This window comes from Schistocerca cancellata, chromosome 12 (genome assembly GCF_023864275.1).
Source record: "Schistocerca cancellata isolate TAMUIC-IGC-003103 chromosome 12, iqSchCanc2.1, whole genome shotgun sequence".
NCBI lineage: Eukaryota > Metazoa > Arthropoda > Insecta > Orthoptera > Acrididae > Schistocerca > Schistocerca cancellata.
The window spans coordinates 148,588,470-148,604,094 of NC_064637.1; the positions used below are offsets into that span (position 1 = coordinate 148,588,470).

Sequence of the window (15,625 nt, forward strand, 5' to 3'; positions counted from 1 at the left end):
GTCTGCAATCACTGATAGTGGCGACACGCGGGTCCGACATATACTAACGGACCGCGGCCGATTTAAAGGCTACCACCTAGCAAGTGTGGTGTCTGGCGGTGACACCACAGGTTTCTTTACAGTATTTGGACTAATTTAGGAACATATCTTATTAAGTTCTTTTGTGAAAGACTGACTGCAATAATCAGGTAACTGCATCCATGGTGGTAGAAAAAGTATAAAAAATATGTTTTATAACTATTTTAAAGAAAATATGAGTAATAGTAACCAGAATTTAAGTAATGTAGAGATTCTGTTTCAAAATAGTAGCCAAGAGCAGAATAATCACAAAATTTGAAGTGAATATTAAACCAGCTGAAAGTGTATCTAATATTAATAGTAATAATAAAGAAACTGACGTTAATGACATGCAGTGTGATAGAACAGAGGAGTATGATGATGACATACCTTGCAAATTTGTGGAAAAAGCTCTAAAGCAAAGCTTTTTGCAGACATAGTAACTCAGGGGAGTGCTAATCAGTTGAAATGCTTGCAAACACAATATGCAGAGTACTGAAATTTTGTCTTCTGAATTTATTGATGTGTGCTAAAAATATATATTGTGCATAAAAGTATTATGTAATTAGAATATAGTGGATGGAAATTTCAAATTTAAACCTTACTTCTACATTTTAGCAAGAATAAGGAACACAACATTGAGAAAAAAGCATATCTTGTTTTCAACAAACATAGTAGTTTTTATGTATACTAATTTATTGCTTTAATCACTGTCGCTTTCAGCAAAGCTGCTTATTCTTGTAAGCTACACCAATGTTCTTCCATAAGTTTGTGTGTACATGATTTATGTACATCTTCTTAAAAATTTTATCTCCCAAAGGAGTTCAAATTTTATATATGTATATACAGGGTATTTCACTTAATGTGTTTGCCTCTGTAAGTTATGAGGTAACAGGCGACAGAAATATTTATTGTGGTAGGTCACCTTAAGAAACGTTACATTGTCTGTGGAGCTATGAACATAGTTTATTGTGTTATTATCCAAAGAGTTACAGCAAAAATATACAATTTTTAAATGGAACAATAGTTGTTTCTATCTGCACTGGAATCAGTAATACCAGCTGTGTATACATCAATTTAAATTACATTCCTATCACTTTTAGTTTGGGTGCTACAACCTTTCAAACTTTCAGGGGCAGATACCACATACTGTACATAATACATGGCTGTGTCGTGGGTGATGGATGTTCTGGCGGTGGGAAGTTGATTTAAATGAGATGTTCACATGTGTGTCCATGTTCCTGAATGCACAATGCAATGTGCCTTCTAAAGGATCTGCGCACGAGATGTAACATCACCGCTGTCATAGAGCAACATGCGTCCTCAATGCGCCGTTTTAGATCCGCTGGGGATGTGGGCTCAGTGGCATAAACACGATCCTTTAGATATCCCAACAAAAAGAATTCTAATGGTGTTAAATTGGGCGACCTTGCAGGCCATGAATGAGCATCATGGCACCCCAACCACCTTCCTGCAAACCCTGTTGTTTAGTTCTTCCACAACAGCACACACAGAACTGGCTGGGTGACCTTTGTGCTGCATCCACACATGGACTCTCCTGTGTAGAGACACATGTTCAAGGAGACCACCCAAACTGTTGACTATAAACACGCGATATAACTCACCTGTCAGTGTACCTGGGAAGTAGTGTGGACTGATGAATGCATCTCCAAGGATTCCACACCATACACAAATAGACCACCTGGCTGTGTACTATACGCCACACAGATGTGAGACTGACACCAGCGACGGCAGCAACAGCTCATAAGCTGACATGAGGACTATGGTGTACTGCAGCTAAAACAAACACCTCCGTCTCCTCACTTCTTGCAGTACTTCATCTGTTACTGCAGCTCATAACAAAGCTGCCTGCATTGTGCATTGTGTCAGCATTGCTGCCTGCATTGTGTCAGCACTCGCCGAGCATCAGCAACATCTCAACGTAGTCATTGTTCGCGTATGCCATCTTAATCTGGTGTCAGTAACACTGGTATATTGAGCCCCACTTGTTTGTGTGGCTCGACTCTTGGGTATACGGCTGTGTGTGGCGACAGTCAGCAGTCTAACAGCGCACTGAGGAAGCTTCTTGCTCCATGACACTGGCGACGTTACAACTCGGCCACATCACATTTAGAAGGTGCATTGCGTTTAGCACAGCATGTGTGGTATCTGCCCCTGAAACTCTGAAGGGTTGTAGTTCCCAAACTAAAAGTGATAGGAATGTAATTTAAATTGATGTATACATAGATGGTTCAAAAATGGCTCTGAGCACTATGGGACTTAACAGCTGAGGTCATCAGTCCCCTAGAACTTAGGACTACTTAAACCTAACTAACCTAAGTACATCACACACATCCATGCCCGAGGCAGGATTCGAACCTGCGACCATAGCAGTCGCGCGGTTCCAGACTGAAGTGCCTAGAACCTCTCAACCACTCCAGCCGGCATACACAACTGGTGTCACTGATTCCACTGCATGATAGAAACAACTATTGTTCCATTTAAAAAATGTATTTTTTTGGTGTAACTCTTTGGATAATAACACAATAAACTACGTTCATTGCTCCACAGACAGTCTAAGTTTCTTATGGTGACCTACCGCAATAGATATTTCCGTCGCCTATTACTTCATAACTTACAGAGGCAAACACATTTAATGAAACACCCTGTATATTATGTGCACATCTATTCCTGCTCTTACTCAAATCACATTTACTTTTTATGTGGTTAACATTAGTCTTCAGGCATAATTATATTAGTCCTATGAGTAAAAGTAAGCAATTTTACATTCATGAAACAAATTGTAGTATACAAGAAGGCATTAAGTATAAACATTTTAGAAGATCTCACCCAAACCTTAATTTTGAACACAATTTACCTGAAGTACACAACTGATCAATATCTGCACTGTCTGAACAATTCTCATTTAATTCATATTTGTTTATTTGTCTACTAGAATATGATTTCTCAGAGTTTCAATTTTACTTTTATATTTCTAAGAATGTGCTAATGAATTGATTGTAACACATAAACTAGCTCCCATTTTTTTACCCTTTGATTAGTGTCAATAATTCACTCACGAATTCCTTACATTTTGTAAATTATTGTAAAAACCGGTGTGCCAAACTGATGGGGGTTGTACCACACCAGTTACAAAATTTTATTGCTCATCTGAGGAATTGGATCACAGTATCCCTTTTTCTGCCTCATTTAGCTATAAAAACCCAATCTGTCAGTCACTTCCAAGTCTAATGAGATGAAATATTCTGCATGTGGTTGTGTCAGTCTGGGTTCTGTTGCTGAAAGAGATTCCACTGTTGTAACGCAAAAGCTTATACCTGGGAATGTCAACCTGAAGAGGATTCACCACCCAAATTCAATGACATAAGAAAGCTGATGACGAAGAGAGAAAATAAAATATTCGACATCACTTAAATATGTGATGACCATTTTGAATATTTCATTTCATGTTTTGTATTTTTTAAAATACATAACCACCAGAAAAATGTATACATACTTTAAGGAACGCAAAGTATTACTTATGTATTTATTTTACATTTAATAATTGATGACACATGTTGTAGAACCTTCAGCTTAGCACATGGTTACTTCAAATGTTCAAAATATTCAGCGTAGGCGGCTATACACGTTACAGAACGACGAGCGGGCGCCCCAAATATGTCAGTCAATGTTACAGTGGAGATCGCTGCACATGTCGCTGAAATCTCCTGGCGAAGTTCCTCCAGCATGTGTGGCTTACGTCGATAGACGTTATCTTTCACAGCTCCCCACAAGTAAAGGTCGATAGGTGTTGGATCTGGTGACAGTGGAGGTAACTCAATGGGCCCTCTTCGTCCAATCCAATGGCCTGGAAAATTGTCATCCAGGAAAATTCTTACGGCTAGGTGGTAGTGTGGTGGTGGCCAGTCCTGTTGGTAGAAGACCTCTTCGTCAGCTCCATAAAGCGCACATACACCAGGCAAAATTGATGTGCATAACATTTTCAGCCACTCTTTCTGCGACAGTAACACCAAAGAGAAAGGGTCCTACAAAGCCCCTAGATGACAGTCCACACCACACATGAACCCCTGGTAGATTGACCGCTTTATCCACATAAACATGCCGTTTTTCCGGTGCCCAGCACATACCGTTATGCCGATTCACAGTGCCATTAAGATTAAATTGTGCCTCGTCATTCCAAACTACCTTCGTCACAAATTGTTCGTCATCAGTAAACATTTGCTGATACCATTCGCACAATTGCTTTCGGCGATCAGGATTGTCGTCATTAATCGCGTGAGGTAATCGTGGAACGTAAACTTTCAACGTTGCAGCTTTCAGAATTCTTTGTACACTTGTTCTGCAAACCCCTATTTCATGTACACATTGCGTAGCAGACTTCTGTGGAGAATTAACAAACGTTTCCAACACGAGAGCCGGGGAAGCAACACTCTTAAGTTGTCTTCCTGACCTTCCTTTGTGAATATCACAGATCGTTCCATGCAATTCAAACTTGTCATTGATGCATTTAATTGTAGAAGGGTTGGCGGTTCTGTTTCAAACTCCCGCCTCCACTGACATTGCACTTCAGCGGCATTATCAAACTTAAAAAACCACTTCACATTACAATTTCGTTGTTCGAATGTCAATCGTGCTCCAGCCATCTTGTTTTCCCAATACTGAGATGAAAGTACTAATATCTGTTGAACCAAAGACCATACTACAACACACTCGTAACTCAAATCGAACGACAACATCGATAGAGACCGACGAAGGGTGTACACATTTTTCTGTCGGACTCTGTATAGCTGCGAGATTATTAGATTTTGCAAAAACACCAGAGTTAAAAATAACAATTTGTGTAATTTGTGTAACATCAAACATTTTACTGACATAGATAAAACTTATATCTGGGCAAAACTGTTATAATTCCATCAGTAGTGGAATATGAATGGATGTTAAGTGGGTATTGTGACACTTCTTGCATAGTATCAATCCTTTAACTTTATAATCAGGTCGGTAGCTGAGCAACAAAACTCGTCAAACTAAGTTCCAATAAGTTAGATTCGTACTTTTCCCTATGAGTGTGTGTTTTTGAGCATCAGCATAACTGTCTGAAGTTTGAAGCGGTGTCAGCACTGAAACATGTATGGTTCATTTTTCTTCATTGAGCTAAAGGTTTCAACAAACAATTACACAGACGTGCTTGACCAATAAATGGTGCCACAGGTAGATCTGAGTTCCACAGATTACCTCTCTGACCATGATCAGTACCTGAACATTGGGGTATGAAGATTTGGACGTTTTTAAATGAACATCTTCCAAACAATTGCGTCTCTGCTACTGGTTACCTATGGGACTATTTATATGTGGTAATGTAAAAGACCTTGTGTATGTGCATTCTTTTCCAAAAGCAGTTCAAGGACGCAAAATATGCCTTTTTAATGTTCTTGACTCGATAACTGCACATATCCTTTAGTATCCTTGGCATGTTGTTAGATATAGTCCGTGTGACCAGGAGGAGTTGTACTGAACACATAAAAAATATTATGTAGTTATAGCCATTTGGTGTTTACCAATGACGCTGAAATGGTGTCTGAGGTGGCAAAGAACTTCGGATAACAGCTGAACAGAATCAACAATGTCTTGAAACAAAGTAAAACTAGAATAATTAAAAAAACATAAAATATTTGTATATACTGCTCACTGCCATGATCATTTGTCAGGAGATGTCAAAGTAGGTAAATATATTACAGTAAACTGGAACGGCTAATATTTAAAGAATTAATACACTGTCAGAATGAAACATAGTTATGCACTTTTAATAAATTTATCATACACAAAATATCTGATCTTGACTTTTGTGACCAAGTGCTGTCAAAACTGAAATATAACCAACAGTTTTACGTAAAGTGTCCCTGTTAAGATATTCATTTATAGAGTAGAAGGAGCTGCCTATCAAAAAGTCTTTTAAACTCTTTTAAAACTGTGCTTTATCTGAAACGAAATTTTAATGGTTGCTGGCAATTTATAGGAAATGTGTGTTCCTGCATATTGGACCACTTTCTGGATCAAGGTCTTTACATAGATTGTTCTTATTCCTAGTGTTGATAGCATGTTTTGAGCTATTGCTTGGAAATAGACATGTATCACGTGCAACAAATTTCGTTAAAGAATAAACATACTGAGAAGCAATGGTTAGGATACGAAGTTCCTTGAAGAGCTTTCTACATGATGTTGTTGAATTTACGAAACAAATGAATCTTATTATACGTTTTGGTACGCTAAAAACTTTTGCTCGGTTTGATGAGTTACCTCAGAATATGAACCCATATGACATAATAGAATGAAAGTAAGCAAAGTATGCAAGTTTTTTTTATATTTATATCTCCTGCATCTGACCTCATTCTCACTGCAAATACAGACTTCTTTATGCATTACAGCAATTCTCTGATATGCCCTTCCCAACTGATCTATTAGCGATTTGTAGTCCCAGAAATTTAATGCTGTCAACCTCTCCAATCTGCATGTCATCATATGTTATGCACATGCTGGAAGGAAATCTCTTACACATTCTGAAGTGCATATAGTGGGTCTTTTCAAAGTTTAATGACAGTTAATTAGCTTTAAACCATTTATTAATGCCAGCGAAAATTTGATTAGCAGCCATTTGCTACGTATTTCAATGTTTGTATCACATGCTAACAAAACAAATTTATTATCTGTCAATGTAACAGATAAGAGGTCATTAATGCATACAAGAAAAAGCAACAGACCCAAGATTGAACCTTGAAGAACACCACATGTAATTACTTCCCAATTAGATGAAGAGTGACTGCTTACTGCACAGATATCTCGCAATGACACCCTTTGTTTCCTGTCAGTTACATAAGACTCAAACCATTTTGCAGCACTGTCGGTGAAATCGAAATAAATGAGAGGATGCCGGTGGCTGAAGTGGAGAGGATATAAAATGTAGACTGGTAATTACAGTAAGAGGAATCTGTTAACATCGGGTATAAATTTCAGTGATAGGAAGTCTTTTCTGAAAGTGTATGTGTGAAGGTATCTTTTTGTGTGGAAGTAAAATGTGGATGATAAACAGTTCAGACAAAAAGAGAATAGCAGCTTTCGAAATAAGTTGCTACATAATAAAGCCTAGGATTTGATAGATTGATCAAATGACTGAGGAGGAGATACTAAACTGCTTTGGGGAAAGAAGAAAATTGTTGCATAACATGACTAACGGAAGGAGTCGGTTGATACAACACATAGTGACGCCTTAAAGAATCGTCAATATAGTATTGGGGTGAAAAGTGGGAAGTAAAAGTCGTAGAGAGAGATCAAGAGATGAATAGAATAAGCAGATTCAGAAGTCTTTTCTGAAAGTGTATGTGTGAAGTTATCTTTTTGTGTGGAAGTAAAATGTGGATGATAAACAGTTCAGACAAGAGATGTCTGCAGTAGTTATTTGGAGACGAAAAGACTCGCACAGGATAGAGTAGCATACAGAACTGCATCAAACCAGTCTTATGACTGAAGACCACAACATTCCATGTTCAGGCGCCCACTGCTATTACACTCATAAGCCAAGACCTAATGACCGCCTGCTTGATAGCTCTGGAACATCACTGATTCTGTGTACAAGAGACCGGTTGTTTGTTGGTAGGTTTGTGGAGGTATGTGGCATTAAATGTCTGTACAAAGGTCACATAATTCGCGTAAGTAATGGGCTGCAGATCTGTGTAGGCAGTGATGGCGCCTGAATGCGACCCAGATGGCTTCCACACGATTTTCGTCAGGTGAATTTCGTCGTCGAGACATGAACGTGAGTTCACTATAATGTTCCTCAAACCACTGTTGCACAGTTCTGCCTACGAGGGTATTATAATGCTAAAAGATCACACCGCCATCGGGGAATACATCAAGCACGAACGGATGCTGGTCCTTTGCAGCTGTCAGCGTGTCTTCGATTACTACCACATGTCCCATACAAGCGCAGGAGAATGTCTCCCATAGCATAATACTGCTCCGACCAGCCTGTTACCGTGGCGCGCTGCACGTTTCGAGCCATTGTTCGTCTCGATGATGGCTTTTCTGGAGACGACCGTCGACGCATTATAGCAAATACACTCCTGGAAATTGAAATAAGAACACCGTGAATTCATTGTCCCAGGAAGGGGAAACTTTATTGACACATTCCTGGGGTCAGATACATCACATGATCACACTGACAGAACCACAGGCACATAGGCACAGGCAACAGAGCATGCACAATGTCGGCACTAGTACAGTGTATATCCACCTTTCGCAGCAATGCAGGCTGCTATTCTCCCATGGAGACGATCGTAGAGATGCTGGATGTAGTCCTGTGGAACGGCTTGCCATGCCATTTCCACCTGGCGCCTATGTTGGACCAGCGTTCGTGCTGGACGTGCAGACCGCGTGAGACGACGCTTCATCCAGTCCCAAACATGCTCAATGGGGGACAGATCCGGAGATCTTGCTGGCCAGGGTAGTTGACTTACACCTTCTAGAGCACGTTGGGTGGCACGGGATACATGCGGACGTGCATTGTCCTGTTGGAACAGCAAGTTCCCTTGCCGGTCTAGGAATGGTAGAACGATGGGTTCGATGACGGTTTGGATGTACCGTGCACTATTCAGTGTCCCCTCGACGATCACCAGTGGTGTACGGCCAGTGTAGGAGATCGCTCCCCACACCATAATGCCGGGCGTTGGCCCTGTGTGCCTCGGTCATATGCACTCCTGATTGTGGCGCTCACCTGCATGGCGCCAAACACGCATACGACCATCATTGGCACCAAGGCAGAAGCGACTCTCATCGCTGAAGACGACACGTCTCCATTCGTCCCTCCATTCACGCCTGTCGCCACACCACTGGAGGCGGGCTGCACGATGTTGGGGCGTGAGCGGAAGACGGCCTAACGGTGTGCGGGACCGTAGCCCAGCTTCATGGAGACGGTTGCGAATGGTCCTCGCCGATACCCCAGGAGCAACAGTGTCCCTAATTTGCTGGGAAGTGGCGGTGCGGTCCCCTACGGCACTGCGTAGGATCCTACGGTCTTGGCGTGCATCCGTGCGTCGCTGCGGTCCGGTCCCAGGTCGACGGGCACGTGCACCTTCCGCCGACCACTGGCGACAACATCGATGTACTGTGGAGACCTCACGCCCCACGTGTTGAGCAATTCGGCGGTACGTCCACCCGGCCTCCCACATGCCCACTATACGCCCTCGCTCAAAGTCCGTCAACCGCACATACGGTTCACGTCCACGCTGTCGCGGCATGCTACCAGTGTTAAAGACTGCGATGGAGCTCCGTATGCCACGGCAAACTGGCTGACACTGACGGCGGCGGTGCACAAATGCTGCGCAGCTAGCGCCATTCGACGGCCAACACCGCGGTTCCTGGTGTGTCCGCTGTGCCGTGCGTGTGATCATTGCTTGTACAGCCCTCTCGCAGTGTCCGGAGCAAGTATGGTGGGTCTGACACACCGGTGTCAATGTGTTCTTTTTTCCATTTCCAGGAGTGTATGTTATTCACCCAATGCACCAGCATTGTGCTCTTTTGGCAGAGATGCCACAGATCACCTTCTACAGTGTGGCAGACCTCTCCCTAGTCCTGAATCGGTAGAAGTCGGTAAACGTCGGGAGGCTTCGGTAGGCACGCAGTTTCGACTGCTGACAACATTACGTAGCTGACTGTGTTGTACAAGGTAGCCATTGTCGTCTGCTTCGTTATTGTTTTGCGCTGTACTGTTCTGCGTGTTTTTATTGTGCAGTTGTGCTAAACATTATCAAAATGAGTGAAGAGGCAGTTCCTGGGCCATCTCGGGAGTTTTTTAGGAATACGCCCGTGGTTTTATATACTTTTTTTTATCACGTTTGCGAAATGTGTTGCGAATAGTGTTAGTAGTGTAGAAATAATAGAACAAAACGTCATGCCTGTTGCGGCACTTTTTCACGCATCTAGATGTTTACCACGTCATATCTCCTGAATTACATGTCGTAAAGAGACATAAATTTGCTGGCGAATTTACTGATATATGTGGATACTGTATGCGAAATATTTTACGATTAGAGTTAATAGTAACGAAATAATACATTAAAACGCCACGCCTACTGCGGCAGATTTACGGTATGTACTGAGAAAATGTAGTACGCGACAACCTTTTTTCCTTTCATTATTTTGTGGCGGGTGTCAGCGAGAAAAATTTTCCTAAAGGTTTGAAATTGTATGTAACGTTTGTTGCTAGGCGCTAAGTGTTCTCATTCTCAAATAGTGGATGCATAAATCTGGGTATTTTCCCGCGGTGGCATCTCATTGTTTATGACGTCATATCTCCTCAAGAATGTGTCTTATTTCTTTTTTTTCCGCCTAGGAACCTTCGTGGGCGTACGGAGAACAAATCGCCAAAATTTCATCGCTATCGGATGAATGGTTTGGGAACACACAGAGGGCAGACATACATACATTAATTTTTATATATAGAGATTCACAGTTACGTTATACTTCATGACCTGTTTAAATATATTTAAATTTTATAATTAATAGTTTAACACTGCGGGGAATCAAATAAAATGAAAAAAGTTGCAAGCAGTGGGAATCGAACCCGGCTTCAATGCATGACGAGCCTTTACCTAATCAATTGCGCTACGCATGCTATACTGACGTAATTGTTGAAACATTGTCCATTACTCTTTTCGGGCGTTCGGAGAACAACTCACCAAAGTTTCATTGCAATCGTATGAATGGTTTCTGAGCGCATAGTAGACAAACATACATACATTCATTTTTATATACAGGGTGAGTCACCTAACATTACCGCTGGATATATTTCGTAAACCACATCAAATACTGACGAATCGATTCCACAGACCGAACGTGAGGAGAGGGGCTAGTATAATTGGTTAATACAAACCATAAAAAAATGCACGGAAGTATGTTTTTTAACACAAACCTACGTTTTTTTTAAATGGAACCCCGTTAGTTTTGTTAGCACATCTGAACATATAAACAAATACGTAATCAATGCCGTTTGTTGCATTGTAAAATGTTAATTACATCCGGAGATATTGTAACCTAAAGTTGACGCTTGATTACCACTCCTCCGCTGATTGATCGTGTGTATCGGAGAGCACCGAATTACGTAGGGATCCAAAGGGAACGGTGATGGACCTTACGTACAGAAGAGACTGGAACAGCACATTACGTCCATATGCTAACACCTTTTTATTGGTCTTTTTCACTGACGCACAAGTACATTACCATGAGGGGTGAGGTACACGTACACACGTGGTTTCCGTTTTCAATTACGGAGTGGAATAGAGTGTGTCCCTACATGTCAGGCCAATAGATGTTCAATGTGGTGGCCACCATTTGCTGCACACAGTTGCAATCTCTGGCGTAATGAATGTCGTACAAGCCGCAGTACATCTGGTGTAATGTCGCCGCAGGCTGCGACAATACGTTGTTTCATATCCTCTGGGGTTGTAGGCACATCACGGTACACATTCTCCTTTAACGTACCCCACAGAAAGAAGTCCAGAGGTGTAAGATCAGGAGAACGGGCTGGCCAATTTATGCGTCCTCCACGTCCTATGAAACGCCCGTCGAACATCCTGTCAAGGGTCAGCCTAGTGTTAATTGCGGAATGTGCAGGTGCACCGTCATGCTGATACCACATACGTCGACGCGTTTCCAGTGGGACATTTTCGAGCAACGTTGGCAGATCATTCTGTAGAAACGCGATGTATGCTGCAGCTGTTTGGACCCCTGCAATGAAGTGAGGACCAATGAGGTGACCGCCAATGATTCCGCAACATACATTTACAGTCCAATGTCGCTGTCGCTCTACCTGTCTGAGCCAGCGAGGATTGTCCACGGACCAGTAATGCATGTTCCGTAGATTCACTGCCCCGTGGTTTGTGAAACCCACTTCATCGGTAAACAGGTAGAACTGCAACGCATTCTCTGTTAATGCCCAGTGACAGAATTGCACTCGATGATTAAAGTCGTCACCATGTAATCGCTGATGTAGCGACACATGAAACGAGTGAAAGCGGTGACGATGCAGTATGCGCATGACACTACTTTGACTCAGTCCACCGGCTCTCGCAATGTCCCGTGTACTCATGTGTGGGTTCATGGCAACAGCAGCTAACACACCAACTGCACCCGCTTCTCCTGTGACGGGCTTGTTACGGACCCGTTTGCGTGCGACGACCATACCTGTTGCATACAGTTGGCGGTAGATGTTTTGCAATGTGCGGCACGTTGGATGCTCTCTGTCCGGGTACCGATCTGCATACACCCTGCAGGCTTCAGCTGCATTTCGTAACCACTCGCTATAGATGAATATCATCTCCGCCTTTTCATAGTTCGAATACACCATGGTCACAGTTCCTACAACACTACACTATCACAGACGTCTGGTAACACAGTGTACTACAGTTGGTCTGCGTGCAGAGACGAATGCAGAATAACAATAGCAGCAAGCGCTACATGCGGACACTGCGACAGATAGACCAAACCACAACAGTGCACTACAGCCACACTCGTAAACACGGTCGCCATCGCAAACATGTCCCTGCAGATGCTGCTCGCCGACCGTGGCCCGTGTTTGTTACAACACGCAACTGAACGTCGGAGGTTTCAAGCGTCAACTTTAGGTTACAATATCTCCGGATGTAATTAACATTTTACAATACAACAATCGGTACTGATTACGAATTTGTTTATATGTTCAGATGTGCTAACAAAACTAACGTGGTTCCATTTAAAAAAACGTAGGTTTGTGTTAAAAAACATACTTCCGTGCATTTTTGTATGGTTTGTATTAAACAATTACACTAGCACCTCTCCTCACGTTCGGTCTGTGGAGTCGGTTCGTCAGTATTTGATGTGGTTTACGAAATATATCCAGCGGTAACGTTAGGTGACTCACCCTGTATACAGATTTTAATGTACATGACGTTTTCAGTTTCGTTTACGAACAACATTTAAAGCGAGTTTTACTTCCAAGCCTTTCGTCTGCTTTCGTGTAAGCATGACGCGCAATTTGTAGTGCCAGCACTGCAACTGGTAGGCGTGCCTTGTCCCCCCCCCCTCCTACCCACAGGCTCCCCTCCCCTCGGCAGCCAATGCTTGCTTCCTCCTCTCCCCGCACTCCCCTCACAACTCTGCCGTCTTACAGTTAACACACTGTATCCTACCTTACACAGTAGACGCCCAACCATTCAGCGCCTAGTGATAGTTTCACTGTCCTCCTACCTCTTTTCATCGATCCTCACGACATTAGCACGTGAAAATTCGATCAGCTTCGCCGTTTTCGAGCTACTCCTTCGTAGGCTCTATACAGGGCTATTACAAATGGTTGAAGCGATTTCATAAATCCACTGTAGCTCCATTCATTGACATATGGTCACGACATACTACAGATACGTAGAAAAACTCATAAAGTTTTGTTCGGCTGAAGCCGCACTTCAGGTTTCTGCCGCCAAAGCGCTCGAGAGCGCAGTGAGACAAAATGGCGACAGGAGCCGACAAAGCGTATGTCGTGCTTGAAATGCACTCACATCAGTCATAATAGTGCAACGACACTTCAGGACGAAGTTCAACAAAGATCCACCAACTGCTAACGCCATTCGGCGATGGTATGCGCAGTTTAAAGCTTCTGGATGCCTCTGTAAGGGGAAATCAACGGGTCAGCCTGCAGTGAGCGAAGAAACGGTTGAACGCGTGCGGGCAAGTTTCACGCGTAGCCCGCGGAAGTCAACGAATAAAGCAAGCAGGGAGCTAAACGTAACACAGCCGACGGTTTGGAAAATCTTACGGAAAAGGGTAAAGCAGAAGCCTTACCGTTTACAATTGCTACAAGCCCTGACATCCGATGACAAAGTCAAACGCTTTGAATTTTCGGCGCGGTTGCAACAGCTCACGGAAGAGGATGCGTTCAGTGCGAAACTTGTTTTCAGTGATGAAGCAACATTTTTTCTTAATGGTGAAGTGAACAGACACAATGTGCGAATCTGGGTGGTAGAGAATCCTCACGCATTCGTGCAGCAAATTCGCAATTCACCAAAAGTTAACGTGTTTTGTTCAATCTCACGGTTTAAAGTTTACGGCCCCTTTTTCTTCTGTGAAAAAAACGTTACAGGACACGTGTATCTGGACATGCTGGAAAATTGGCTCATGCTACAACTGGAGACCGACAGCGCCGACTTCATCTTTCAACAGGATGGTGCTCCACCGCACTTCCATTAAGATGTTAGGCATTTCTTAAACAGGAGATTGGAAAACTGATGGATCGGTCGTGGTGGAGATTATGATCAGCAATTCATGTCATGGTCTCCACGCTCTCCCGACTTAACCCCATGCGATTTCTTTCTGTGGGGTTATGTGAAAGATTCAGTGTTTAAACCTCCTCTACCAAGAAACGTGCCAGAACTGCGAGCTCACATCAACGATGCTTTGGAACTCATTGATGGGGACATGCTGCGCCGAGTGTGGGAGGAACTTGATTATCGGCTTGATGTCTGCCGAATCACTAAAGGGGCACATATCGAACATTTGTGAATGCCTAAAAAAAACTTTTTGAGTTTTTGTATGTGTGTGCAAAGCATTGTGAAAATATCTCAAATAATAAAGTTATTGTAGAGCTGTGAAATCGCTTCAATCATTTGTAATAACCCTGTATAATAATAATCTGCCATTTGTCAAAGTGGCCCATCTCAGTGGATTTAAGCATTTGCAATCCATGTCTTCGCTAGGGTGATCCCCCATCTGTGCCTGCTCCGCTTACATACTCTTGTTACCGCGTCACGTGCCTGCAACGCCACCACGAGGCATCCAACGTCACCGTGGTCAGTGGTCATTATGTTTTGGCTGATCAGCGTATGTGAAGGTTCTGTTGGCGCTGCCACTTACTAGGAGCCATCAAGAGCGTGCTCGCTGCCCATGTCGTCGCTCTCCCCCCAGTGGAAGTGCAGCTGGAGAAACTGGTACTCGCCTGCCAGTGGACCACCTCGCAGGAGCGTGTTCTCCACAGAGGCTGGATCCACTGGCTGCAGCTGCACTGTGAAGCAGAAGGCCACACACTCGTGACAGTATCCAGGCATCAGTTTCCTACAGCAGTATGACATATTCTTCAAAAGGCCTCAGAAATATCACCTACAGAGATTAGGGTATGTTCGAGTGCTGCTGAACAGAAAGCATTTGACATACAAAATGAAATTGGCGATATCTGACTCAGTAGTTCACTAGTTCAGTAAACACGAACATGATGGTTCGATTCTCGCTAGTAATACCTATTCTTTTTATTTTTATTTTATTTTATTCATACTTTTTATCAAATGAAAAGCTTATGGGTATACGGAATGAGTTTTTCGATGAAAAAATCGATTTTTGGGTAAATGCATTTTCGAAAAATTTAGACTCTCCCGTTTAATACCCTGTATAAAATATTTGGATGACGTGAATAGAACTATTTTAAATAATTTTTTAAAATAATTTCGACACACGATGTTCCGCACCTTGTATATGAGAC

The 15,625-nt window shown here is 42.7% G+C and overlaps 1 protein-coding gene across 1 annotated transcript in view; it reads right to left on the reverse strand.

Annotated features, from left to right (window-relative positions):
- Window positions 1-15,197, reverse strand: part of LOC126109537 (carbonic anhydrase 1-like) — a 66,371-nt gene extending 51,174 nt beyond the window's left edge. Inside the window, exon 1 of the mRNA XM_049914555.1 lies at window positions 15,007-15,197. Within this exon, the coding sequence (XP_049770512.1) occupies window positions 15,007-15,197 (191 nt within the window). The remainder of the gene's footprint in view (window positions 1-15,006) is intronic.
- Window positions 15,198-15,625: the final 428 nt, after the last annotated feature.